Source organism: Sinohyriopsis cumingii, chromosome 1 (assembly GCF_028554795.1).
Source record: "Sinohyriopsis cumingii isolate HCF-2022 chromosome 1, ASM2855479v2, whole genome shotgun sequence".
NCBI classification, from domain to species: Eukaryota; Metazoa; Mollusca; class Bivalvia; order Unionida; family Unionidae; genus Sinohyriopsis; species Sinohyriopsis cumingii.
The window spans coordinates 128421641-128440971 of record NC_142961.1 but is presented as its reverse complement, the minus strand read 5'-3'; the positions used below and the strand labels follow the sequence as shown (position 1 = coordinate 128440971).

At 34.2% G+C, this 19331-nt stretch overlaps 1 protein-coding gene across 1 annotated transcript in view; it reads left to right on the top strand.

Annotated features, from left to right (window-relative positions):
* The window catches only part of LOC149807845 (uncharacterized), a 40857-nt gene extending 22161 nt beyond the window's left edge, over positions 1-18696 (top strand). The window contains exons 5-12 of the mRNA XM_089971375.1: positions 86-298; positions 6398-6583; positions 8242-8388; positions 11803-11821; positions 12751-12851; positions 13976-14021; positions 14763-14842; positions 15327-18696. Coding sequence (XP_089827501.1) covers positions 86-298; positions 6398-6583; positions 8242-8388; positions 11803-11821; positions 12751-12851; positions 13976-14021; positions 14763-14842; positions 15327-15376 — 842 coding nt within the window. The 3' untranslated portion in view covers positions 15377-18696. The remainder of the gene's footprint in view (positions 1-85; positions 299-6397; positions 6584-8241; positions 8389-11802; positions 11822-12750; positions 12852-13975; positions 14022-14762; positions 14843-15326) is intronic.
* The last annotated feature ends 635 nt before the right edge of the window (positions 18697-19331 follow it).

Genomic DNA, 19331 nt, shown 5'->3' with positions numbered 1-19331 from the left:
TCTGTATCGGAGTAAAAGTAGAGTAGTACTATTTAAGATATTTTAGTAAAGGTTTTAATCATTTAATAACAATTTATATTTGCAGTACTTGCATGTTCTCCATACATCGTACGAAACGGAAAGGTTGAAGTTGTTAAACTGGGGGACTCAAGGCAAAATTTTACCTACGGAACACAACTTAATGTTACATGCGAGAATGGATATCACATATCTGAAAATAGATCGAGTTTGACTGAAGCTGAGAGCATCACAGAATGCATGGGCACCAAGACATGGTCAAGAAATTTCACATGTTCCGGTAATTAATTCATTTTGACGCTTACAAAAGAGTATAATGAAACTTTCATATTCATATACATGGGTATTTGAACAATCGGTAATCATGTCTGTTTTCAAGTGTGTATTCTGTTACTATATCATTTTCATACTAAATGATATTCAATGTCTTTTGCAGTATTGTGTCTACGTTCTTCTAAAGTTAAATCTTTTTTGCAATGCATACGTTTTGATTATGTTCATTCTGACGATCAAGTAATAACGAATCTATGGTATGACAGTCTCACAATTTATTTCATTCCTATATTTCTGTAAATGTTCATCTTTGTCTGTATTTACAAAGTTTGTGTCTGACTTTATAATATATTAGATTGAATTCAGTGTATAATAATGTGTCTAATTGTGACGCATAAGGTGGTGTGTAACATTCCATAAAACACACATTGTTTGGGATTTTGTAAATATACATTGCATCAATATACATTTTCCCAGGGATATGGAATTACATCTGTGTATTATTATACAACGTTAAACATATAAAATGCAAAATAAATGTCTCAAACTTATTGCTTCCATGAGTTATAGAATATAGGAATGATCAAAGTTTGTTAAAGTTTTTACAAATGGAGAAATATTTCTTTGACATCTAAAACCAACAGTAAAAGCCTTCAACCTTAGGCAAATAGCTAGAGCAAATTTGCACATCAAATTGTTTAAAAAGCAGAAAATACAAAGAAAACATATTAAATCTCAGCTCTTGATTTGATAGATACAATTATAAGTTTAAATTGGTTTTATTTACGGCAGTAGTTAGATTTAAATGACTGAAAATATCTCAGATAACCAAATATGATCACTTTCACACGTCCCTGGTATGGAGCTCCATTTGACATCTTTATTACAGCGGACCGTCTCTGTTCCAGGATGTGTTTTTCTGATTCCCGCACTACAGCTCAATGAGGCCATCGATTGATACTTTAAATGTTGTAACAATAGAGAGTCACCACGGTTAGTCATCATGCACATATCATACACGAATTACATCCAAGGATCGCAGTCCCAGTCGTGAGAACTGGTTATGTCAAACGACAGCGATTTGGTCGAAAGGAAGACGATGAGGCCCATAAAAAAGATAACGACTGCATGGACAAATTGGTCACTGATGGGAACCACTCTGCAATTAGTTTCAAACACAAAATGATCACGGTACATCGTGGCTCTCACTCCATCGACAAACACAAGAACGATGGATTAAACCGTCGTGCTAAACCTCACCAGATATCTGATTTTTGTGCGTACGCTACGCACAACTCCTTTTTGATCTCCTTCCACAACGAAGACACCCTTGGAACTGGCCTTGAACTCCTTCCTGACATCCCAGGAAGATTTTCATCACTGGCCTTCCATGCCTAATCAGAGCATAATGCTGAGAGAAGTGCTGTCTCGTACAAGACATGTTGAAATTTTCCGTGCTACCTTGAGGGAACCACATACATATCTTCGTCGCACGCAGAGACACGATGATATATATATATATATATATATATATATATATATATATATATATATATATATATATATATTGACATTGTATGTGAAATGAACTAGCAGTTGAAGAAAAGACAAAATGAACAAGCAATTAAAAAATACAATATGCGACTATATTATATATCATCTATATTATTGCAAGATTAGACCAGAATATTGTTCGTCATGGAAAGCAAAATTCATGTGGATGCAGGAAGAAAGTTCATCCTTCCTTATGATGTCGCTCGTCGACTCTGTAGTATCGCTCAGTTGATACAGGGTAGTTCTGTACCGTATCTCAGATCGAATACCGCTCTGTATGAGCTCATCGAACGCATCCAAATAGACCTAATGACGATGCCAAGACGCCACGATTCTCATCGTAAGCTCGTCAACGAGTACGAAGCGATGGAAGGGGACGACGTCCTCACAATTCAGCTGTGTCTGAATCAGCTACGAGACAAATACAATGCACTCACCGGAAAAACCGCTCCCAAGGACACACTTCGTTGACTTCAGCACGACATCCTCAACCGATCCCGTGGAGCTCATAACGAGAAAACACTACCCAAAATCTATCCACAAGCTCTTCAACGACAATGAGATAAGAGCCAAATCTCTCGTCGTGTATCGCAATGATGATTTCAGGCACATCGTTTACATCGCCTGGTCGTTTATCCATAGTCGCATTGAAGGTTATCAAAAGTCAGAATCATCTTGGATCTTTGCCGGAGTCAAATCTATCTCGTTTAAACTTTTAAATTCACACCGATACACAGAAGCAAGTACGTACTACTCCCCAAGGGAATCCTAGCTACCAATGCCTGTATCTATGTCAAAAGCAACGATGACTGCTGCCTCGTGTGGCCTATCCATTCTGCGTTACATCCCGCTGAGGACAATGCCGATCGAATCTCCATGTACATGCAATATTTTGATACCCTTCATAGCACCGGAATTATCTTTCCTGCAGCTGTCGAAGACGTCTATAAACTAGAATCATTCAAGGTGGGACACTCCCTCAACGTGTCTGGATTCGATTACAAAAATGCCGGCGATAAGCATTTTGTGGTCTATTCACTGATGATCTCCCCAACAGCCTCACAATGCAGTATCAATTTACCGTATTACCAAAACCATTTCGTGTTCATCAACGACTTCAGCCAGTTATGTCGATCTCAGTACACGCAGCATAAGAATCACGGGTATTTGTGTTATCGATGCTTACAATTGTTTCCTCAATCCCAACGACTACACGATCACGTCTCGTCGGGATACTGTCAACAATTACAAACCGTACATATGCCACGCGAGGGAACACTACAGCTCGAACACTACAAAAAAAAAAAAATGCAAACACGTTTTACATCGCCTTTTATCCAGAAACGATTCTGGGAAAAGTACAAGGACCTTCTCCAGATCTCATCTATTCTGTTAATCAAGTAGAACATAAACAAATCTCTTGTGCGATCAGCTGTAAAACCGGCTTCTCTGCCGATGAACATTTGTCTTCGTCATACGAACAACATTGATGAGAGGTCTGCGTCGTCTGTTCCTTTGAACAAATCGTCACGGAATGAAAACGCATCAGCAAGCTCCAAGAAAGTCAAACACCCTCACCTCCCTCACCTCCGCAACGCCACATCTGCGATGAGGACTTTCAACCTCATGATAAAAACGTCAGAGATCACAGTCATGTCACTGTTGACTATCCAGGTACTGCACACATGGATTGTAATTAAAAAATCCAGACTTCGTTCCATCATCGCTCACAATCTACGAGAATACGATGGACACTTCATCATTGCATCACTCAGCCATCCACAAGTCAAGACCCTTCTCGCTGAAGTATGAACAAACATCAAATGCATCCACAACAATTTCGAAAAATACATATCGTTTTCGATTGGTCACTTTCGATTTATCGATTCCTTACAGTTTATAGAGTCGTCGCTAGAAGAACTCGCTAAACCTGACCTAGGTTCATGTATCTCAAAAAAGAATGTTAAGATAGTGCTCCTCTCCAGCAGCAGAAAGGATTTTATCCCTATGAATACATCGATGCGTGGTCCACATTCGATGAATCATTTTTACTAGCTCTGTAGACCTTCTATTCTCACTTACATCTTTATTATATCACGGGGGAAGAGTAACAGATATGTAACGAGTTCGGATGTCATACTCTTAGAGCTTATCATGACATGTACCTGAAGACAGATGTACTTCTACTCATGGATGTCTTCGACAATTTCAGAAACATGTGTCTACATCATTATCAACTCGATCAACTCTGGTATTTCATTTAAACAGGTCGCTCCTAGTATGCCTTTCTCAAGACGAATCAAGTGCAACTTGAACACTTAATAGATCCATACATGTTCATGTTCACTGAGAACATGATTCGAGGAAGTATCTGAACCATCAGCCAAAAACACGCCATCGCCAATAACAAATACATGTCCAACAACGATCCCACTCAACCCTCTACCTACATCCTCTATGTTTACGCCAATAATCACTATGAGCTGGCATGTCGCAATCCCTTCTCGTAGGGGATTTTCATAGGATCACTAGAGAACAATTTCTCCATGAAAGACAAGCAGGATATCAGGATGACTCATGGGGCTATTTCGCCGAAGTCGATATGGAATATCGACCCCATCTCTACGATGCTCATAACGATTATCCCTTCTGCGCTACACCACACTTCGTCACACCCTCCATGCTTTCTTCCCAGCAACTCCAACACAAAACGCAATTTGGAATCGGAGATGCCAACATCAAAAGCCTCGTACCAAAATCTCCATCACAAAACACACTACAAGATACATTATTGACTACTCGAACAAACTTTTCAACACGCACTCGTTCTTAAACAAGTTCATCGAGCTCTCACATTTAAACAATATCCATGGTTGAAATCCTACCTTGACTTTAATATCCAATAACGAGTTAAAGCCACTGACTTGGGTAAAAATTTCTTTAAACTCATGAACAACAGCGTCTTCGGTAAAAACATGGAAAACATCAGATGCAGATAGAAAATCAAAACTGGCAATAATTCACTAAGATAAGATAAGCTGGCAGCCAACAACGCCTTTCTTTGCATGAAAATCTTTGACGATTGAACTCGTCGCCATGAAATCCAGAAAAATACATCTCATGCTCTATAAAGCCATCTACATCGGTCCACCCATTCTCGATCTATCCAAATGCTCATGCTCCAGTTTCATTACGACTTCATCAGACGACACTACGGAGATAAAGCCAGACTACTCATGACCAATACCGACTCGCTCGTCTATGAAATTCACACGGATGGTGTCATGCAGATCTCTATCAACATCGAGATCTGTTTGATCTAGCGATTATCCAGAAACAAGCCTCTTTCACTGTAAAGACAATAAGAAGAAACTTGAAAAGTTCATTGATGAAACATATGGCATATCCATCACAGAATTCATAGGACTTTGATCCAAACTGTATTGCATCACGCTCAATGATCATACAATGAAGAAAAAGCCACAGGAGTAACATTGCTACAATCGATCATTATAGACAGTAATTACATGGACATCTATAATACTACTCCATGAAAACTTTCCCATCATAACCACATCAACTCTGCACCCTACTCATCAACAGAAAAGGACTATGTTCCTTCGACGATGAACGATACTCCACAGATGGTATTTACATACTCGCCCACGGACATTATCGCACGCAACATAAGTGAGCCAGAGCTCCCCCTCGAGCACAGGTGGGCCAGAAACTCCCACCCAGTAGTAGAGTTTTATGAGGTTCTCACTCACATAGACCACAAGGTGAGCCATAACCCCAATTATCTTTACTACTAATTCCACAGACTGGTTTAGCTAGATTTATGTTACACGCATAAAAACGGCGATTGAAACCGTTCCATCGGAAGACATGCACGGAAGTATATCAGGATTAATTGCTGTTCTCTTGACTACTTCATGTCGCAATTGTTGTTCAGTTTCAATTATTTTCTATTTACTATGCTCGTCTTTAACTATTCACAAATCCGCTATTGTACCAGATATGTAACACTTTGTAAATTCAGCAACATGAACATGAAGCGAGCTGTATAATACATGTCTTTAGGAAGAATTCCGAATCATATGACGGAATACGCTACTGCATTTATCAAACACAGGTGTTACAATGTATAGAATAACGTGCAAAAGTGTTACATACTTTTTCTCCTAACTTTTTCTGTCATGCATTAGTTACCAATCTGGCATGACATTGATCCAGTGTGACTACACTAAAAGCAGCATATGTTCATACGTCATATGAACACCTGACTGAAAACATGAGTTACATGTGTTTTTACTTCCCGCACTGTGCACTTGAAAAAGTAAGTCAGTTTACCAAATGAGTAAATTTAAACGTGTTACAATCGTCCGACAAAATTACAACATAAACATTGAGCAATGTTATACGCGGCAAGAGGACTAATACAATATTAACAATAAAGTGCAATACAAATGATGCTTTATTCAACCGATTCCGACACACAAATATTAATGAATGCAGTTAGACATCTTAAATGTAACACTCATTGTTTCAGTCATACCATGCGAACCAATTTTCATGCTTCCTGAGAAAGGCACCATCCTATACGAACATGGCTTCAAAGGTGACTCTGTTTGTAATACGACGATTTCAGTAACTTGTGAAGAGGCTCACAACATACTTGAGAATATATTGGTTTGCTGCAGCGAGCTGGGACAAAGGAACGACTCGCGCGGAAAATGTGAGTGTAAATACCCAAAGTTGCTTAAGTTTACAGTCCAACCTTGCTGTATTTGAACAATTACGTTGTAAAAGGACACCCTATATTGACTTGAACACCTTTGAAACCACACTGTTTCTATCTTTCAGATACGATTAAGATAAGATGATTCATACCAAATATTAGTACACATCTTTGCATATTAATTTCAGGTGTCATGTAATATCACATACTTGACATTGTACTCTTTTACATTTATAATTCTGTCAAATTAGTTTGTTGAACTCAAAACCAATGGACAAATTATAATTATACTCAATGTGGCCATGGAACTTTGTCTGTTAAATCATGGTTGCTGCAGGGAATAGAAATATAAATTATACGAGCATTATACGTTGGTAATGACAATTGTGACCCCTTCTCAGTATGGATTAATGCATTAATCCGTTATGTTGAGCTTTGTAACCCTTTGTCATAAATACAACGTGTGTCCCCGAGATATCACACCACAAAGTACGCTAGTTATATTATCAATAACAGCAAATATAACTGGGTACAAGGCAAATATGGGAATCAGTTGCGGTGATGAGAACACATGTGGTTAACAAGGTTATGGATGTATAAGGTGTACCAGTGAAAGGCAATAGGAAGGGAAGTCATACATTGTATCAGTCCACACTCAAATAGTGACTATTTGAACTATATTGTCAGTGGCATGTAGGTCACAAGATGTGTGTAGTCGTGTGACTCGGAATGCAAATGGCGAGTTCCAGGTCATCTTTCACCAACGCTAATGTTTCGGTTAGTATGTCAGCATATTAGAGATATAATGAGTGCTAAACTCGCAATTTCTGAGAAAATAAATCAAACTCCTACCCATTTCATGCAGGTATACCTAGATGAAATGTCGTTCATGCTTTCTAGGCCGGCTATTAACCGTATACCATATGCCGACACCAAATGATGTCGGCGAATTCCAACTTTTCGATAGGCAGTGGACTCTGACACTACATCCCAGCATAAATGTCCAAATATCAAGAATGGTGTGTTAAACGTCACAGGAAACTCAGACTGATATGAACTGATCTCATGATGTCAATTTGAAACCATTAAAAACAACATTCCCAGCCTTATGAGAGCAATAATATCATTAATAAAAATGTCTCAAATATTTGAAGCTTTACGACTGGTCTTTTTTACATTGATGCAGCTGAGCAAATATGCTGATCAAGGGGTATTATGTTAATCCGGACATTTTTATACTATATGTACGTTTATTATCAAAAACGTTATCAAAATATACATTTTCAAATTATGAAGGATATATAAGTATTTCTTCCCGCATTCTTTGGTAACTACCTTTTCTGTTTGAACACTATAAATCACCGCTTTCCGTTAAAGAAGTGTTAAAGGACCCCTATCATTTCTGAGTTAGATTCTCTGTTCAGATTAGCATGTCTCTCATAGACAATTTTTGCATTTACATATATCTTGTTAATATTCAAAAGATTTGCTCTTAAATAAACGTGTACTTCTTTTAAAGATATTAATTGCAGATCATGTACAAACATTTTCAATTTTTATACTTTGTTACGTTTCAATATAAGTACAAGATGACTACCATATTTTAGTTGTGTGAAATGATAATGATATTGGTATTGTTCATTCTTTATCAAAAGATCGACAGCAAGATCAGAGCCGAAATGATAGAAATGATAGAGATGATCACCAGCAGGTAGTCTTGCCAATTGCGTTGTTATTACCTCTGTGTCTAATACTTATCGTTGCAAACACTGTGACTTGTCTTCAACTACGCAGGTATGCTGGTAAGTAATGTATACAAAAACAAAAAGGAAATAATCATTCATAGAGTGAAATGTAACTTTTACGGTTATAAAATAATTTACATTTCTTTTAAAACATTTGCTAAATTTGCAATGTCTTGTTAATGCCCATCTTCAAATATTTTATACATGGATGTTTGCGGTGTTGAAACCGGACGGCGCTATTTGGAACACGAAAGTGTTAGAAAGAGTACTACACGCATTCTGACTCGAAGATGAATCTATATATATATATATATATATATATATATATATATATATATATATATATATATATATATATATATATATATATATATATATATATAAGGTCATACGGCTCTGTTTCGAAGTCCATGTTTACAACTTTATCTCAGCCAGAACCTAATGATTTCCTTCTAGTTCCTACACAATTAAGAAAAGGCAACTGTGATGTTTCATTGGTGATAATTTGGTACCCTTTTCTGGTGCACATATGGAGAAAATAGTCATACATTCAGACGCACGGTAAACTTGAGAAATAATTTTGTGATTCACATCATTAGAAGTAATTTTATTTAAATTAAATATTTAACACTTCATGACATTGAGCCAATATCATTTGATAAAGTTTTTTAAAAATGTTTTCGAATATTTTGTTAATAACCTTTAGTTTCTTTAAACTGTCATTCTGATTTATAGTCGAAATAACCCTGTAACATGATCAACCACCTCACAAGCCTTTCAAAGCTGCATATATGTTTACATTATGTAATATAGGTAAATTACACAAAAATGTGTGAGAAAAACCACTGATCAATCATAATACTGTTAAGTACGGATTCTCTTAGGATCCAGTTTCAAATATTTGCTGAAATGGCGACGATCTTAGCACCTCCAACAGTTGGAAGAGGAATTTTAGTTTGCGAAAAAAATTTGAACAGAACATGGCATTTAATAACCGAATAATCCAAATTATAGCCTATGTTGGGATGCAAGTAGAGTAATATGAAGATACACATACATTTTAAAAAAGACTCTTTTTTTCAGCGCACTGTAAAATCTACAAGCTGTTTAAAGCTAATTTGTAGAATTGTCAAACATTTGCGGAATTCCTCAAATCTTCCTTACTGATATAAGTTTCTACTCCTCACATTCTAAAGCTAAAAGTGATTTATCATTCATTATATGCTCTTTCTACCAGTGATAATATATATCGATTTGTGTAGATACTCCAGTGCAAGATCTCGATTTGTGAAGGTAATGGTAGTGCAACACAAATCATACCAAAAGACAGCAACAATTCCTACACTCAAACGTAGAATAAAGTAAACAGTTTGCAGTTTGATTTTGTTAGAATCAAGTTACTGAATAATGGAACGCAAGAACCCGTAGCTAAGTCTAAAATTGGGTGCATATATTTTTCGTACTCTCGGATTCTGTTTGGAAAATGCGCATATCACGAAACGGTCAGTATCATATATTAAAGATTTGAAAGAAAGTATTGTGTCAACTATGCAGTTCTATAATGGACCTAGTGATACTGTTGTCATTTATTTATTATTGGTGTTAGTTTTATTATTATTATTATTATTAATATTATTATTATTATTATTCTAAGAAGCAGATTGTATATTGAGATATTATATCAGGATATTAAAATGTCAGAAGCAGAAGGGATATTTTTAACTAATTTTATATTCTGCGTTTTTGATCGGGAGATTATCGTGATTGTCAGGGTGGTAATTTGAAAATGCCGCTAGTATGTGTAGAAATATAAATGACTGATATTGCCAGAGGTGAAGATGAATATATATAAACGTTTATGAATATGTTGAATCAGTAGAAATACAATGTTTATGTAGGTCATGGAGAATAGACTTCATCTGACAAAGATATATAGAATTGAAAATTAATAAATTACTTTGTAATCTTAGTCAGAGCGGGTAATTTGCGACTCAGGGGTAATACAGGAAAATATGAAACTAATTGTCAAATTTGAAATGTTAGTATTGAATTGCATTACATGTTCAAGCTATTTCACCGTTTTGATAAAATACAAACTAAGTGTTACCTCATGTCTTTCAAAACGTCTGACATAATACAAATATATGATTTATGTATAAACATATAAAAGAAAATTTCTGATCATTAACTGAGCATTGTTTATCATAAGAGAAGTAACATCCTTTAAACGGAGTCTGAATATATTAATGCAACATAATTTCTCTTTGCGGACTTTGTAGCTTGCGGGGTGTTCTTTTATCTAGTTTGTTTGCTCAGTGTGCAGCAAAATTTTGTTTTTCAAATAATTAGGAGGAACAGAATACTGTAACAATTAATTGATGTATATTTATTTGAGGAGACACAGTACTTTCTCCCGTTATACACCATAACACCTTTTGGTACCACATAAAATATGAAAGCACATCATTGGCCAGTGGCTAGTAATACTAATAAACATAATGTTATTAATAGTAGTAGCAATATTAGTAGTATTATTAATAGTAATAGGATTAATGACGATGAAGTTTGAATCATTATTACTCGCTTCAGTAACTAAGATTTGCAGAAATATAATTATTTTTAGTAAGTCTATTCATTCCAAAAATATTTTATACATAATATCAAATTGCATTGGATATTTAAAATATGGTTGATGGTCTCGAATGATGGTACTATGTGAACAATTTAAATATTAACTCTCTTCAAAAATTAATATTCATTAATTTGGCTCAGTAAGAGTTTACGTAATTTGTAGATTATTGATGTTAAATCATATCACATTTAATCAGTATTTCATATCTCTTTGGATTTTATATAATTACTTGATCATTGTTCGTCTGGTATGTACAAGCATATTTTTTGAAAGATTTAGCAATTAGAACGACATTAACTAAATCAACTTTTTTTAAACCTGTATATGCAGTTTTTCTGAGACAAAATATATTGTCAAATGTAGGATAATCTTAAAACCGTTTGCTCTTCTTTAACTGATTCCTCCACTGTCCATAGATAACAAATATTTTTAACATAGGTGCAAAGGTTCCAAACTAAATTTGCAATTATTAGAGTAGTGTACAAGGTTGATTTTAACTGATTAGACATTTCGTCACATAATTCGTGTTCCTATGTATTCTGGTCCCAGATAATATCCGTGGGAGACAATAACTATTACTGTTTGCAAAAATGTACTTACCTAGTGTTTTGTTTTACTCGAAAGGCAACATAGACATGCAAACCTTCTATAACCTTTTATATCAGTTTTTTCTTTTCACTCAAGTGTATCGCTCTGTTGTTTAATTACATGATTTATCTAATGAAGCAAATGATCGTAACTTTCCGGTCTTAATAAATCGCATAAACATGAATAAATCAACCATGCTCGCCACCATCCTTTTCTTGCATTTCTGACACGACGTCTCCATTCTGTTCTAGGTTATGCAAAACAGCAGAGGTAAGAATTCTCAATACTTCATAAGCATGGTGGTATGTAACAATTTATGGCCTAATCAAGGACTAAGCCATTTCTAAGCCCGTTCTCTCTCTCTCTCTCTCTCTCTCTCTCTCTCTCTCTCTACCCTCTCTATCTTTATCTCTCTCTTAATAAAGGTCTATATATGTTTTTTTCTAATGTATCAAGATAGATTAGCTATAACTGTGGTTTGGAAAGACCAGCTTCTTTTTACATTATCACAATATTCTTTGATGCATTTCGTTGATTTCGTTTTCACTCGTAATTGTGGAAGATATCTGCCATTAACTGGAATGAGATATGCTTCACATAGCATTCCATGACTATTTGCCATACTCCATCATATACTTAATATGTTTATCCCCTGCATATCCTTATATTTCTAACTATGGTATCATGGAGGCAATGAGCGAAGGAAATCATAATGGGTCGCATATACACCAGTCAGATATAACAATTACTATTCATACCACCTACGGCTTGCACATATTGAACAATGTAATATTGGGTTGGACTAGCTGATATCGAACAAATTACGCCATGTTAGCTGAATGGAAGGAGAGGTGGCCTATTTCCAAATTCTTCCGTGAGCAACAGTTGTAACTGTCATAATATTTCAATATAAACCATTGCGAACCTCCACACAAGTGGTATAATAATCATCTCAAGGCAAACTCTGTTAAGATTAGGATTATTGTGTTGCATAATAGTTGTGAAACTTTGCTTTCAAAACATGGCCATACTGACGTATCCTGTATTAACACCATGAATAATAGCTGCCAAAATGGCGAACTCTGTAGTACTAACTTTAATTATATATTTATTTATTTTCATTTCCGCGACTTGGTGCAAGAGGTATATATATATATATATATATATATATATATATATATATATATATATATATACAGAGAAAACATTACATCTGACGTAATCATCGCCCAGAACTTTCCTTCCGGTATAGACGACCACCCGATTACAGAGGAAACTTCAGTTTCCTATAGGGTTGACGGTAAGCAGAGTGTTTGCGACGTTTGGAATGCTACCATTTTTATTGTCCAGATAATCTTATGTGGCTACATGCTAAAAAATCGTAGAATGCTTGTCTTTGAGATAATTTTGATAATATTGACAACGCTAAAATCATAGGCTACCATTTACAATGCATAATGCGAACCTTGTCGAACATGAACGCATACGCTGATAAATCTACATACATTCATCTCAACAAAACTACTTCAGTTGTTCGTGATTTACCTTTGTATCGAGAGATCAGTAGTTAGGTTAATTGTCAAGGTTCTAAAATGAAAATTTAAGAGGAACTGTCATTTCTGAAACAAACCCAAAATAATCCATAATCCTAAAAGGTTCTACACAGGTCCAAAAGAATCGAATGTTCCGAACTAATTCTAGATTCTCGAATGTAATGTTCTGCCATCAAAATATAAAAATCACAAAGACATTATCCAGAATGCCTTTTTAATACATTCACTTGAGTCCCAGTCTAATATTTTAGTGCAAGGAACACTTTGTAATTATTGTTAATAATCCAAACACGTGCATACTCTCAAATTATATCTAAACACAACAATAACATAATGAAACGATTGTCCAGAAATTCCTACTTACATAAGCGCACACATCACCCTAAAACGTAATTGTTCCTCATAGCTAAGTGACATTGCACAATACCCCTTGTCGTATAACAACCCATATAATGCTAAATAATTATTCTTAGAACCCACTCATCCTCATCAGCCAATGAGTATTTACGCTGATCATGTCATCATGTTCAACAAAAAACGTTGAATTTAACTTGCAAACACAATTTGCTGAATATCTTTAATAAGAATCTACACACATGGTTACAAATTACCTTCGTTATATACTGTTTATAGATGATCAGTACAATTTGCAATCATGAATAAATTTTAAATATATATATATATATATATATATATATATATATATATATATATATATATATATGTGTGTGTGTGTGTGTGTATGTATACAGTTATGTGACAAGCTAACACAAATTTTCGATATATATACATGCATGCATACATACATACATACATACATACATACATACATATAACTATTTATTTATTTGCCTATTTATATTCATTTCAGAAAGCAGCTCGGAAAGGACAAAAAGCGATACACTTGACTCACATAAGTAAGCGCTATACTCACGTTATTTATAGTCTTCAATGTTATGATTAACGTATCAATAATTATGGTGAAACTTTGTGTGTGCAAAGACTACATAATATTGCAGTTGCAGCTTTCGTAATTCAATACGACCGAGCTTGTTTAGCTTTCTATAATTGCCAGCAAAAACCAATTGTTAATACTTTTGAAGAGGTCAAAATGAAAGCATACTTGATCATAAGTGTCAGTATTTACGAGAGTTTTTTCAATGTATGATTCATTCACTACATAACATATGTGTTTTTCCTGGAACCTATGGAAAGAATGCGTTTGCAACTGTGTAGGAATAATTAAAACCGTCATGTCGAGACGTATTCATGCGTCTTACGAAATTATTTCTTTTCCCAGAGTGACAAAGAAAACACTAATCCTGTTGTGTGTTCTACATATCCACTCCTTTAAACTTTCTATACATTATTTTGTTTTGCTACTTTAATAGAACTCTGAATAGAAGTAGGTTTTATATAATTTTGACTCGATGTGTCTATGAAAAGATGCGCTGGACATAAGTGAAACAAGTCCTTCTCGTTCCATGGTTAGTGTGTGACACGGCAATATAGATTAGATGTTTGTATTGAATGTCAAACCGATTATGTTATATTAAATGGGAATGATCAATATGTTTGACTGAACTTTTACTAACAGGAACTCAATGCTCAAGATGTTAGATTATATTTCTAATTGGTTCGTATTCTGTTCTCTTCAGCCAGAGTACGCGGGTATATGATAAACTACAAAGGAATATCAAAGAAACGACAGAATACGACGAATTGAAATTTAAAAGAGGTGATTTTCGTTACATGCTTTTTGATATTGGAATTTATAAGTTTTTGGAAACGAATATGTCAATAAAATCACGAAATATATTATCAAGTCCAAATATCATTTGAAATAAAATTCATGAACTAGTTTCTTTAATATTTTACATTGAAGGAGCTTGATCCAGAATGGTTAGGAACTATAAAAAGATCGCATGGAATTAGTTCAAATAATGTTTCTGTTACAAACAAAATCGTTATGTTTTCAAAATTGTCAGAACACCTTCTCCAATATATATATATATATATATATATATATATATATATATATTACGTTTGACATTTTAAACTTGTATGTGGTAATTCAGCATCGCTTTAAACTATTGGTGTGTCTCGGGTAATATTTCATCAATGCATTGTCCATTATCATGTTTGTTACCGTTTTTCATAGTAAATAACTGCGCGGATGTCTGTTATTTTGGTGCATAATCTTTATCGATTCTCTGTTTCAGAAACCTCTCTGAAAACGACGGAAAATACGTGTTTTTATCAGAATGCATAAATACATGTATTGGTTGAGCCGACCGAAATACTGACACCCAGGTGAATCCTTTGAAATAAATAATTCTACAAGCTGATTCTGAACATACTTTGATTACCCAGGGAGTATAAACTGCTGATGCGTACGTTTTAAGAACCACTGTTACACGTCTTTATTTCTTCTGCCTCAACAAGAAGTATATTAAGGCACTACTGTAAAAACTATAAAAGTTTGCATGATTCGTCACAACTGTTTTAAAGGATTATATCACATTTATGCATGTCAGCACCGAATTTATGCGGAACAGTCTTTGTGTTAGATAAATGCGACAAGAACTAGTATATATATATATATATATATATATATATATACACACACACACTCACACACACACACACACACACATATATATATATATATATATATATATATATATATATATATATATATATATATATATATATATATATATATATATATATACACACCCTTTATAAGCGTGAAATGTCTGCTTATGACATTCTTCTAACGAACATATAATATAGTAGGAATAACAAAACGTTCCGAATAAATGTGCGCTACAAAAAAAAAATGCTGTATCACCTCAATAATTTCCCAAAGCAGTTATGTTCAATTTCGTAATCTTATTAAACGCCATATTGCTATTTTGTCCGTACGCTGGAAAATTTCACTTCCGACTGCAAACAGGCTTTCAAATAGTCTGCACCACAGCTCATCTTTCAGCATGATATTCGGCCAAAAATCGCATTGAGGAGATACAATTATCAAATAACACTAGAAGAGTTAGGCACCGGTACATGTGCGACCAGAACGTTTGCATCAAAATATAACGAATATACGCCTTACTAAACATTCTTCGTCGATCCAGTTTATGCCTCTCCTCCTCTCCTCTGATGCAGGATTTATATTTTCTTTATAATGAGAACAGTTGTACAATCCAGTGCGTTGACGAAATACCAAACATTAGCTTGTTTTTCTTTCGGAAAATGTTGCAACTAAACTGTACTGAGAACGGAGAAAAAATGACAATTATGCCCATGAAAAGTTGTATTATTTGTGTATCATAAATATTAATCATCATCGTATTAATCATAACTGGATCGAATGATATATAACCTATTTTGCGATATGCGATATATACAAAATATTACTCTGCTAGGAAAACATCATGCTCTCAATTGTTCCAGGTTAAATATATCGAGCGCAAGAACATAAATCGTTGATTGTTGAGATTTATCCGATCTTTATTGACCATGAGTTGACAATATATTCCTGTGTCAGGCCACACTTTTTAATTGTAAGACGGAAAAGGCTGATGGTGTCAGCATGCGGAAACAAATGTGCCAACATTTTGTATTAGTGAATATTACTTTGAATGTCGCATGACTGACTATTTGTTTAATTTAATGAGCATCTAGTGATAAAATTGGCATGTTTGATCAATGCAAAGGGAATCTAACGTGTGTCTTGTATTTTGCCTCTCTGATAAATATATAAGAGAAGAGCGGATACATAAACAAAGCTACAAATATCGTGTTCAAGGACATTCAGCGTAATTATATGTGCTTTATGTGACATTTGCCATTACTGTCGACGAGTAAATGAATATTTCATGGTTGTCTTAAATACTATTCGCTTTCATGAACTACATGTTCTAATATTTAACAACAGGCAAAACATGGTTGACAAGTTTAGTTGCCATTAATTATTTCATTTCAATTTTTGCACCACACAGATCTTGCCAACCAGATGTAATAATATAAATAGATTTAATATGAACAGAGATAGGACCGCATGATTGTAGTTTGTCATGGCAAAATGCACATTCTGTATTATTTATCGTTAACTTCATTAACTGGCCTACTTTATACGAATTGTTTTATGTTTTGTTTTTATCAGTTCTTCAGCTGGGCAAATGTACATAAAGGTTTTATATTGCATTCAATATAGGAATATATATTATACCTGTCTGCCCAGTTTGAAAAGACATTGTTCACATGGGTAAGTTAGAAACTATCTTGTTGACCGTGTCATTGTTGCACAATTAAAGCAAACTGATTTAAATTTCGTACGCAAATGTTTCAACATAACTTTGTTATTGGATCCATCAGAAGAGTGAGAGAGAGATGCTTGGTATATTTTGGCTATACTCACAGCTTATATGCACGCCGGAAAATAATTGCAAGACCACATCTTTCTTCTCAGCTCTTGGTGTAGCCTTGCTAGACTTCCATTATTGTTATATCTTATTTACATTATTTTGATATAAAAAGAAATTGTTCATGTCGTCTCAATCGCAGAACCCAGCGAAAAACTTCATTATACTATTTTTCTATTTAATTAATATGAAATTAAACAATTACTTCTCACTTATTTGTACCCAAAACAATATGTTCAATATATTTACATTTAAATATGACATGAAAATAAATTGTTCTTTTTACAAACAGATACAAGAATAATCATGTATGTTTCCATCAGGAAGAAAATAATTGGATAGAAGAAGGGATCATTAGACATACAGAATGCAAGAAATAGACTATTGAATATCAACGAAAGTTGTATCCATGGCTTAGTAAATCCATAAAAGCTTTACAAGTATCGCATACGTTCAAACGTTGTGTTAACCTCTCTCAGAAATAGAGTCAAAATCGTAATGCAAGTGAACAGGAACATTTAACTGGCAAATAAATGATATGTGACAAAGGTTTTAAACTTAATCGTAGTAGCAAGATAGACGAAATAAACCGCCAATATCATCACAGGAAATATAGTAAGACACGACTAAAAGGCAATTTTACCTCTTCGGGCTTATGCGACTTGCTGATATTATTCAGATAATCTTCACCGTATTACACAATTGGAAGTGATCTATACCTTTTGTCGTGAATAATATATTATCCAACACACTATACATTACTGAACATATAAGTTGTGCTCAAAGGGAATCAACTGTATTCACAGAAACGTAGATAGCTATTCACAGCATTTGGTACATTAAAATATATATTGGTTTAAATTCGTGTATCAATTCTTATATGCCTTGCATTAAGTTAAACGATTCAAACACGGACATATCCTGACAAGCTGTATTATATCAACCCTTCCTTTCATAAACTGACAGCTCCGATGTCCAGGGAGAATTTCTAAAAGTGTTCTTATTATGTTTTTCAAGTAAAGAAATCAATTATTGTATTAGCAACGATATCAACATATAAACCTCTATATCTTACAGTTCATTTTATAGCACGCTCTGTATATAATTAATTTTCTTTAATGTGCTTTGTATCATATAATAAAAGTCTAATATACAGAATCAATATCTTGTTTTGTCCTATTGTGTTCAAAAGATTTCATACTTTCGTTATCAATCGGTTTATATTTTATATTTTGTTTGTTTTATATATTCATTTCTATATTTACGTTTTATTGATTTATTTATGTATTATTTATTTATTTAATAATACACTTATTCAATTTAGTAAAAAGCGTATCGTTTTCAAAGCTGTATCCTAAGTAAAATTTAGACGTGTGTAGTAATTGTACAAATCGTCCGATGTATATAAAAGATACATTTTATAATGTTTGTCTTTCATTAGTACAATGGTAGGTGGGTTCGAAGGACTGGACATTATACTTAAAATGTAGATGACGACACATGTTCAAACCCGCTCTCTGAATAGCTTATACAGACAGGGTGATTGTACTGAATGCAGAAACATAACTGAGCGTTTTCTTTTATCATGCCATGCAAGGAACGTTTGTTGTTTTTCAAATGCTTCGGGATAAGTAAACTAGCAAACTTATGATAAAGTTGCATATGAATGATGATATTCCTGTAATACAATATATTGTTTTCAATGTAGCAAGACATACACACACACACACACACACACACATATATATATATATATATATATATATATATATATATATATATATATATATATATATG